We start from the raw sequence: 11,178 nt of genomic DNA, 5'->3' as shown, positions 1-11,178 counted from the left end.
ATTCAAGAAAGCAATGATTAATTTGGATTAAATCAATTGAGAAATGAATTTGTTGGGAAGTAGCAGTTCACCTACCACTCGTGTTTAAATAATTACACTCGACTTTTACTCGTGCATTCGACGGAATTCCCTAGACTAATTAATATACTCTGTCGAGCTATAATAATACTAATCAAAAACATGCAGTACTCAAGTGTTCTCAAATATTTAACAGTTCAAGATTGCATTACATTCTATGGAATCCACTAGCTTTCATTCGGGTGAACTATCACTATCGACACGTATCCAATTCCGTATATCTACTAATATTGTAAATCCGTGGTTTATACTATTTGATTCTATTGTTAATTATTCTATCGAAATCATCAACAACATGAAATAATCAAAGGAAGTTAGCTAGGCTTCGATTGAAACAAGAACGAACAATAGAATAAACAAATCACTAATAAAAACGTCGAGAAATAATGTTAAACACCGAGTATGGGGTAGGATCCCCTCAAATCCCAACAAATCTAGAGTTTTAGCTACTGAAATTCATGATAAAAACCACAATCAATGTAAGAAATAAAATACTGAATAATGAAAATACTAAAGATGACGATGGATGATGGCCACGACGCGTGGAAATCTCGAGGTCTTCGAAATCTCCTTTTCTCCTAGCCTCTTCTCCAAGAAAAATGATGAAAAGTCTGATAAAAGATGATAAAAACGGCTGCTGATCTCGTGTGTTAGGTTTTAGTGTAGGCTAGAGTCCCTAGAAATTTGGAAACAAATCTTTCTCTATCTCGCTTCTCGCTAGGGCGGTATATTTTGACCGCCCTAGCGAGAGGTCTTCGAATAAGCTTCCTCGAGCATGTTCTTGGTTTCGCTGGTGACCGCCCTAGCGAGACACTTGCGCAAAATAATCCTCGGCCAGACCACAATGCTCGCTGGGACGGTCACTTTTGACCGCCCTAGCGAGACCTCTTCGATATTATGCCAAAGTTTCTCCCACTTTGCATTTCGTGGCACAGTGCGATTTGGTATGAAAGGAAAGTTGGCACCAAGGTATGTTGGCCCGTATGAGATATTGCAGCGGGTAGGCACTTTGGCTTACCGATTGGCTCTACCTCCATCTTTATCTGGTATTCATGACGTGTTTCATGTGTCGATGTTGCGGAAGTATGAGCCTGACCCTTCACATGTGTTGGATATTTATGAGATTCAGTTAGATCCTGATGTGTCTTATGTTGAGAGACCAGTTTGTATTTTGGATCGATCTGAACGGAAGCTTCGTAGTAAGCTTATACCGATGGTGAAGGTTCAGTGGGAGCATAGAGGTGTCGAAGAGGCCACTTGGGAGACAGAGCGGCATATGAGGGAGCTCTACCCCTACTTATTCTGATGGTATTACGTATCTTTATTTATGCATGTTATTACTGTTGTTGATTAATTTCGGGGTCGAAATTCGTTTAAGGGGGGTAGAAATGTAATGCCTGAAGTAAATATTACAAATTGTTGATTTAGTAATGTGAGATTACTAAATAAGTAATGATTTTTAAAGAGAGAAATATGACATAGTTTGGTCATATGAAGTTCAAATGATTTGAAATTTGGATATAACGTAGAAAACTCAAAGATATAGAAGTTTCATGTTTTGAGTTTTGGAAAATTTGATCGTTTGACTGGTCCAAAGAGATATACCGATGTTAAAATGTTAAATAGTATATATTATATTATATTATATTATTTTATTAATATAATATTAAAAAAGAATAAAAAAAAATAAAATTTAAGTGTGATCGGTGGAATTGATTTCTTCAAATCAATTCCACCGAACGTAACAGAGGCAAGAGACGTGAGGTGAGAGAGTGAGTCAAATACAGTTTTGATTTTTCTTTTCAATCGTGCGACTTATCGGTTTATCCAATCGACGAACCGACTTCAGTTCTGGGATCGTTGACACGAGGTCTTCGATTTGAGGTATAAATTTTGTAGTTTTGATGATGTTTGAAATTCGTCGATTTCTGGAATAAATCCGATAAATTGTTAAATCATACTGAAATTGAAGATTGTTGAGTAGTGTATGATTTTAACGAAGTAGAGAAGATTATAGTGGTGTTATTTTGAATTATTCCTAATTTGTTATAATTAGGGATTTTTTATCGTTGGATTGAGATTGGAGAGTTGTTTGTCAGTTGTTATTAATTCTGATTATATATTTGGAGTCTACGAAGAATAGGCTACATGTTGATATAAAGTTTTCGTAATTTGACGGATGTTGTAAAATAGCCTATTATTTGAAGTTAATTAATTAGGGTGTATTTGATGGTAGTATTGTGAATTAAATACACCAGATTATTAAATTGTTGAACAATACGAATTTATAATCGAGTTTTATATTTTGTTGAATTAATTGTTGTTGGGCTATTTGATGTTGTATATTGAGGCTGTTATGATTGTGTTGATACGGTGACAATGATCTGATATTGTTGTTGAATTATTTAGATACATCACAAGCCTCAGGATCAAAGAAATAGCCAGGATTTATATATACTCGATTATCAGGTACGTGTTGACGTACGAGCATATGTTGTTATTGTTAGCATTGATGAATACTATTGCGTTGAACGATGATAAATCACCGGAATTGGGTGATTTGATATTATATTTGTTGTTGTTTATTATTGTTGACTATCGTTGTTGGGAGATGTCTCGTTGATGTTGTCACGTTGATGTTCGTTCAACGATATTGCTGTCGCCGGAGTTGGGGTGCGACGTATCGTTGATGTTGTTCGTTCAACGATATTGCTGTCGCCGGTGTTGGGGTGCGACGTATCGTTAATGTTGTTATTCGTTCGACGATATTGCTGTCGCCGGTGTTGGGGTGCGACGTATCGTCGATGTTGTTGTTCATTCGACGATATTGCTGTCGCCGGTGTTGGGGTGCGACGTATCGTCGATGTTGTTGCATTGTGATGTTGTTGAGGTTGTTGTTGGCTGATTGTCCAGAAACGACAAAGGGGGTATTTCTGTTATCATTTCAGTTATATCTTATGTTGTTGTTAATATAACTGTTATGTATTACGATGATGATTGTTGTATATGCTCACCCTTTGGGGGCTGTTTCTGTTGGACAGGTTACAGGACTATGCGTGAGACAGGATAGTGGTGAAGGACTAGGTGTGTCTAGTCAAATAGTCCTGTAGTTGATAGTAGATAGAGACAGTATATCTTATTGTAATATTTGAGTTGTATGTGTGTATTTATTATACTGTTTCTGCTACACTGACGTAGATAGTGTGGTGATTGCACTATTTTGTCGTATATGCATTATATTATTACGTCGTCGAAAAGAAAAATTTTATGCATATGACGTCACATGTTGCATGATTACGTGGCGAGGACCAAATTGCAAATAGTGAAGAATTCAAGGGCTAAAGTGCAATTATGACTTGTGTGGACACTTGTCACACATGCAATTTGTTATATATATAATGTATATTCTTCATTCCTTCGAGACCAGTAGCAAGAATCGAAATTTCCCCTACAAATTCTTTCAAGTTCCTTCAAGCTTTGAATTGTGAGTTTGTTTGACTCGGTTACCAGAATTTAAATCCGAGTACGGCACCGTGTTCCTAGCAACGACAGCTACAACAGGACGTAAGTTTTGTTACGTTTTGTTAAGATTTGAAATTATGCTATGTCCAGAATCAGATACGATTCATATGTGGTGTTCTTGACATAGTAGACATCATAGAATCGAAGTCAGATTAAGAAACAGATTGAGTATGCAATTGTTATAAATTTCAGAGGTAAATTGACTGAGATGTGATGTCAGATTTGTACGGTGGTTGATTGTAAATTATTGGAATTGGTATAGACTGATATGGTATTATTAGTATCTCAAGATTGTACTATTGTACTGTCAGAATTTGATAAAACAGATATGTCGTGATTTGATTAGAATATTGATACAGTGTATTGATATTGTCATTGCCAGATTGAACAGTGACAGACTTTGAATCAAGACTTTGATTGTATCAGATCGACAGCAAGAAAGGTATAAATAAATGTTGATTCGGGATTGCACAACTCGAGTTAGGTTTGACTTGAGTGTCCCTAAATCACATACTTTATTTTATTGCATTGATATTTGCAGATTATCAGATTGATATGTTAATGTATTGACTTAGAACAAATTCAGAGTCCGAGTCTAGGGCAGATCAGCCTAGTTCGGGCATAACCGCCGAGTCTTTCTCAGAACCGATAAGACTCTAGACTTATGGTGTATCGAAGAGCTTTAGATGTAGATCGACGTCTATCTCAGACACTCGATACAGAATACCAAAGTCTAAATTAAATTGGGATCCCTAGATTTGAGATAAGATAAGAATAGATCACGAGTCATTGATTCATGTAGTCAGACTAGATACATGTTTTGATGTTTGTTTATGCTTTTATATATGATTTATATGATTGCATTTAATACATTGTTTATACTGGGATATTTATATCTCACCGGAGTTATCCGGCTGTTGTCTTGTTTGTATGTGTGCATGGCAACAGGTGGGACAGGTACAGGGTCACAGAGGTGAAGACAGACCGAGATTAGAGTGGTGATACCGGACTTGGACTAGAGCTAGGGTTTAAACACTTGATAGTAGTTGTTGAACCTGAGTATGTATGATTGTATATTGTATCAGATTTATACTTTTATACTGAGATGTATAGGAGTTTGATTCCATTACCTTCCGCATTTTAAAAAAAAAAATTAGACCTTGTTTATTATAATGGATTAATTAGTCCCAATCATGATTAAAAAGATGATTAGCGTCTGGGTCCCCACAACAGGTGGTATCAGAGCGATAGATCCTTTAGATTGAGATAGAAGAGGCTAGTGAGCGGGGTAGATTGAGGTTTTCTTTCCTGCTTTTGAATGCTAGCATGTCTTACTGCTTTATTACATGTTACTTGTTTATCTGATTTGATATAGTAATATGTTTTATTGAGATTGGATCAGTATTGATTCTAGATCAGCAGTAAGATAATCAGAGGAGGATTGCAACAGAATTGTTGTATTTGTTACTAATCTATTTGATTATTAGATATGCCTCCGAGACGAGTACCAGAACAAGGAAGTACATCCAATCCTACAATGGATGTAACACCGACTCCAATGAAAACGTTACTGAAACGATTTCAGTCATTTCATCCGCCAACCTTGAAAGGCACAGAGAACGCTGTGGAGTGTGAGAGTTGGCTTGATGATATAGAGATGATGTTCGAATCATTGGAGTATACCGATGAGAAGAGGGTGAAATTAGTTGGACACCAGTTACGCGACGCTGCCAAGGACTGGTGGATTACGAGGAAGAGAGCCATGGAGCATAGAGGTACAAATATTACCTGGAATATATTTAGAACTGAATTTTATCAACGATTCTTTCCAGTGTCGTACCGGAAGGACAAGGGGGCGGAGTTTGCCAACCTCAAGCAAGGACAGATGAACATAGAAGAATACGTGTCAAAATTCTCCTCCTTGCTGAAATTCGCTCCACATGTGGCTGACAGCGAAGAAGCTACTGCTGACCAGTTCATCAATGGCCTGAACCCCGACATTTTCACATTGGTGAACACAGGGCGACCGAATAATTTTACTGATGCCCTGAACAGAGCCAAGGGAGCAGAAGCCGGTCTGATGAGACAGAAAGGGGCTTCATTTGTGCCTCCAGCACCGAGACCACAACAACCACCTCCCAGATTTGAGAGTGGCAGCAGTAGTGGAGGAAAGAAAGAATTTTTGAAAGCCAGGGGAAAGCAATTCAAGAAATCTGGCAGTAGTTCTTCCAGCTCCGGTGGGACTAGACAGAGCCAGAGTTACACTGGAGTTTATTGAAAGACTTGCGGAGGAAGACATGCTATTGAGCAATGCCAGGGAGTGAATGGTAGTTGCAATTTCTGTAAACAGCCGGGACACTTTGCTACAGTGTGTCCACAGAAAGGTTTGCAGAGAGCTCAGGGGGCCGAGTCATCGGGATCAGCAGCACAGACTGAGAGACGATCAGCTGCTGTTCATACATTTCAGCCAGCGCCAGCTCAGTCACAGCAGAGGCCAGGAGGAAGCCAGACAGTTGGTCAGCCTCCGAGACAGTAGGCCAGAGTCTTCGCTTTGACAGAAGAGCAGGCCCAGGAAGCACCAGATGACGTGGTGGCAGGTAACTGTTCTTTATGTGGTTATCCTGCTTACGTATTAATTGATACCGGTGCTTCACACACATTTATTTCTGAACGATTTGCATTAAGTCATGCATTGCCTGTAGAGTCTTTAGCTACTGTAGTGTCTGTCTCTTCGCCTTTAGGGACGGGTTTGATATCCGTAAATTCGGTTAACCATTGTGTACTACAGTATGACGGGCATGAGATTGAGTTAGATTGCATCGTACTTGGGTTGTCTGATTTTGACTGTATTATCGGTATTGATACGTTGACCAAGTACAGAGCGACAGTTGATTGTTTCCACAAGATAGTGAGATTCATACCAGATATGGCTGAAGAGTGGAAATTTTACGGGAAGGGTTCTAGATCGAGAATACCTTTAGTATCCGTATTATCTATGACTCGATTGTTACAGAAAGGAGCAGAAGGGTTCCTTGTATATTCAGTAGATTTACTGAAGTCGAGTCCAGCATTGACAGATCTGCCAGTGGTACGTGAGTTTGCTGACGTCTTCCCAGATGAGATCCCGGGATTACCTCCAGTTAGAGAGATAGACTTCAGCATTGAACTGATGCCAGGTACAATACCGATTTCTAGAGCTCCGTACATAATGGCACCAGTTGAATTGAAAGAATTGAAAGATCAGTTGGAAGATTTACTGGCCAAAGGGTACATCAGACCGAGTGTGTCTCCTTGGGGTGCTCCAGTATTATTCGTAAGAAAGAAAGATGGTTCGATGAGACTCTGCATCGACTATCGGCAACTGAACAAGGCAACGATAAAGAGTAAATATCCTTTGCCTCGTATAGATGATTTATTCGATCAGTTGCAGGGTTTTTCAGTATATTCCAAGATTGATTTGAGATCGGGATATCATCAGCTGAGAGTCAGAGATTCTGATATCTCAAATACGGCATTTAGAACCAGGTATGGACACTATGAATTTATTGTCATGCCGTTTGGTCTGACGAATTCTCCAGCTGCATCTAAGAACTGTGTTGCGAATTCTAAGGGCTGAGAAGTTATATGCTAAACTGTCGAAATGTGAGTTTTTGCTAAGACAGGTAGTATTTCTGGGTCATATTATATTTGAAGATGGTATATCAGTTGATCCCAGTAAAGTGGAAGCCGTGATTTCTTGGCCAAGACCGACATCAGTACCTGAAATTCGCAGTTTCATGGGTTTAGCAGGATACTACCGTCGTTTCATTAAAGATTTCTCGAGTATAGCTAAACCAATTACTCAACTGACTCAGAAGAATGCTCCATTTGTTTGGTCTGAAGAGTGTGAGACCAGTTTTCTGGAGTTGAAGAAGAGACTGACCAGTGCACCGGTGTTGACTATTCCATCCAGTACTAGTGATTTTGTGGTTTATTGCGACGCTTCTCACAGAGAGTTGGGATGTGTACTGATGCAACGAGGGCATGTTATCGCTTATGCTTCAAGACAGCTTAAACCACATGAGACTCGTTATCCAATTCATGATCTAGAATTGGCAGCCATTGTCTTTGCATTAAAGATATGGTGACACTATCTTTATGGGGAGAAATTTGATATATATTCTGATCATAAGAGTTTGAAATATCTGTTTTCACAATCTGAATTAAATATGAGGCAACGAAGATGGCTTGATTTGCTTAAAGATTTTGATTGTGAAATCAAATACAATCCAATAAAGTCTAATGCAGCAGCTGATGCACTGAGTCGAAAGGTAGGTTCTTTATCCTTATCGACGATTGGTGTTTCAAATTTGATAGAAGACTGCTGTTTGTCTGGATTAGAATTTGAAACAGATTATAAACCGTTGAGACTTTATACGGTGCAAGCAGAACCAGAACTGATTATGATAATTAAGGCAGCTCAGAAAGTTGATCAGAATGTACAGAAATCTGTAGCAATGGTCAGAACAGGACATCGATCAGAGTATCAGGTACGTGATAACGTCTTGTACGTGAATAATCGTCTGGTTGTGCCGAATATTTCAGATTTGAGACGACAGATATTGTCAGAAGCGCACAACAATCGATTCAGTATTCATCCTGGTGGCAGAAAGTTGTATAACGATTTGAAAAGACAGTTCTGGTGGAAACAAATGAAGACTGATATCGCTGAATTTGTTTCCAAATGTCTGAATTGCCAACAGGTGAAGGCAGAAAGAAAGAAACCAGGAGGTTTATTACAGAGTTTGTCCATTCCTGAATGGAAATGGGATCACATTTCCATGGATTTTGTGACACAGTTGCCACGTTCCTCCAAAGGTTGTGATGCGATTTGGGTCGTGATTGACAGATTGACCAAATCTGCATGTTTTATACCGTACAAGATGACGTATAGATTTGACCAGATGGCAGAGATCTATGTCAGAGAAGTGGTCAGATTGCATGGAGTGCCGAAGTCGATTGTATCAGATCGTGATCCTCGATTTACTTCGCACTTCTGGCAGAGTTTGCAGCAAGCTCTCGGTACGAAGTTACATCTGAGTACCGCATATCATCCACAGACCGACGGACAGTCAGAACGGACTATCCAGACATTGGAAGATATGCTGAGAGCAGTAGTGCTAGATTTTAGCACTAATTGGCAAGATGCATTGTCGCTTTGTGAATTTTCGTACAACAACAGCTATCAGACGAGTATTGAGATGGCACCATTCGAAGCGTTGTACGGAAAGAAGTGCAGATCCCCTCTGTATTGGGATGATATCTCTGAAGTGCCTGAGATTGGACCAGATATGATCAGAGATATGACAGAAAAAGTGAAGCTAATTCGAAAGAAAATGAAGGCAGCACAAAACAGACAGGCCAAATATGCCAATGTTCGACGTAGACCATTGGTATTTGAGGTTGGAGACCGAGTTTTCTTAAAGATTTCACCTTTCAGAGGAGTTGTCAGAATTGGCAAGAAAGGGAAACTGTCTCCACGATACATCGGGCCTTATGAGATTCTCGAGAAGATAGGAGATCGTGCCTATCGACTCGCTTTACCGCCTTCATTATCTGGGATACATGATGTTTTTCATGTATCGTTATTAAGGAAATACCTTCCTGATGCTTCACATGCTATTCAGCCAGACGAGGTCGAATTGGATGAGACGTTGAGCTATATTGAAAAACCGATTCAGATTATTGATCGTAAAGAAAAACAGCTCAGAACGAAGACCATTCCACTTGTGAAAGTTCAATGGACTCGTCATGGCACTGAAGAAGCAACCTGGGAAACTGAATCAGATATGAGACAGGAATTTCCAGAGTTATTCCACTGATGTGAGTTTACTATTTCAGTTTATGTTATTTCTGATTTGATTGCCTCTGATATGATTGCTTGAGATTTCGAGGACGAAATCATATCTCAGAGGGGGAGAATTGTTACGCCCGAGATTATATCATTTTAATCCAAGATTATTTAATTTAAGAATTTTGGAATGATGAATTAAATTCCATGATTTTTGTAATTAATTAGGATTGAAATGGAATTAAAAAGAGTTTTGAGGACCAAATTGCAAATAGTGAAGAATTCAAGGGCTAAAGTGCAATTATGACTTGTGTGGACACTTGTCACACATGCAATTTGTTATATATATAATGTATATTCTTCATTCCTTCGAGACCAGTAGCAAGAATCGAAATTTCCCCTACAAATTCTCTCAAGTTCCTTCAAGCTTTGAATTGTGAGTTTGTTTGACTCGGTTACCAGAATTTAAATCCGAGTACGGCACCGTGTTCCTAGCAACGACAGCTACAACAGGACGTAAGTTTTGTTACGTTTTGTTAAGATTTGAAATTATGCTATGTCCAGAATCAGATACGATTCATATATGGTTTTCTTGACATAGTAGACATCATAGAATCGAAGTCAGATTAAGAAACAGATTGAGTATGGAATTGTTATAAATTTCAGAGGTAAATTGACTGAGATGTGATGTCAGATTTGTACGGTGGTTGATTGTAAATTATTGGAATTGGTATAGACTGATATGGTATTATCAGTATCGCAAGATTGTACTATTGTACTGTCAGAATATGTAAAACAGATATGTCGTGATTTGATTAGAATATTGATACAGTGTATTGATATTGTCATTGCCAGATTGAACAGTGACAGACTTTGAATCAAGACTTTGATTGTATCAGATCGACAGCAAGAAAGGTATAAATAAATGTTGATTCGGGATTGCACAACTCGAGTTAGGTTTGACTTGAGTTTCCCTAAATCACATACTTTATTTTATTGCATTGATATTTGCAGATTATCAGATTGATATGTTAATGTATTGACTTAGAACAAAGTCAGAGTCCGAGTCTAGGGCAGATCAGCCTAGTTAGGGCAGAACTGCCGAGTCTTTCTCAGAACCGATAAAACTCTAGACTTATGGTGTATCGAAGAGCTTTAGATGTAGATCGACGTCTATCTCAGACACTCGATACAGAATACCAAAGTCTAAATTAGATTGGGATCCCTAGATTTGAGATAAGATATGATTAGATCACGAGTCATTGATTCATGTAGTCAGACTAGATACATGTTTTGATGTTTGTTTATGCTTTTATATATGATTTATATGATTGCATTTAATACATTGTTTATACTCGGATATTTATATCTCACCGGAGTTATCCGGCTGTTCTTGAAACGTCCTCATCTCTTATTTCTTTAAAAGTACTAGAATTTATTTTTTTTTTTTTTAAAAAATCTCTCACATTTTCGATCATTGCATGCACATGCAAATAAAATAATCTTGCACCATTTTAAAGTAAATCATCTAACTAGTATTTGAAAATTGAAAGGGAAAAGTCAAACCAGAAATCGTCAAACGTTTTACCAAACTTAAAAAGCAATAATTTGAAAAGTAAAGCCCATACTAAACCTCTCAAAAATCTCTCAAAAAGCTTAAGTAAATAATCTTAAAAATCTTTAACATAATTCATAAGTCATAATCGTAAATGCGGAAAAGTAGAAGCGCTGGTCCTCGGGTTGTGTGC

At 38.3% G+C, this 11,178-nt stretch overlaps 1 protein-coding gene and 1 long non-coding RNA gene across 2 annotated transcripts; both read left to right on the top strand.

Moving 5' to 3' along the window:
• Positions 1-922: 922 nt before the first annotated feature.
• LOC140840760 (uncharacterized) lies at positions 923-1,384 on the top strand. Its single transcript, XM_073207929.1, has one exon. The coding sequence runs from the start codon at positions 923-925 to the stop codon at positions 1,382-1,384; it is 462 nt and encodes a 153-aa protein (XP_073064030.1).
• Positions 1,385-1,814: 430 nt separating this feature from the next.
• LOC140840440 (uncharacterized) lies at positions 1,815-3,206 on the top strand. The gene is made up of 3 exons (XR_012119975.1): positions 1,815-1,962; positions 2,488-2,547; positions 3,120-3,206. It is a non-coding gene; the product is annotated as an uncharacterized lncRNA (long non-coding RNA).
• Positions 3,207-11,178: the final 7,972 nt, after the last annotated feature.

Source organism: Primulina eburnea, chromosome 9 (genome assembly GCF_022965805.1).
Source record: "Primulina eburnea isolate SZY01 chromosome 9, ASM2296580v1, whole genome shotgun sequence".
Taxonomy (NCBI): Eukaryota; Viridiplantae; Streptophyta; class Magnoliopsida; order Lamiales; family Gesneriaceae; genus Primulina; species Primulina eburnea.
The sequence above is the reverse complement of the archived record's forward strand: the minus strand, read 5'-3'. Positions and strand labels throughout refer to the sequence as shown.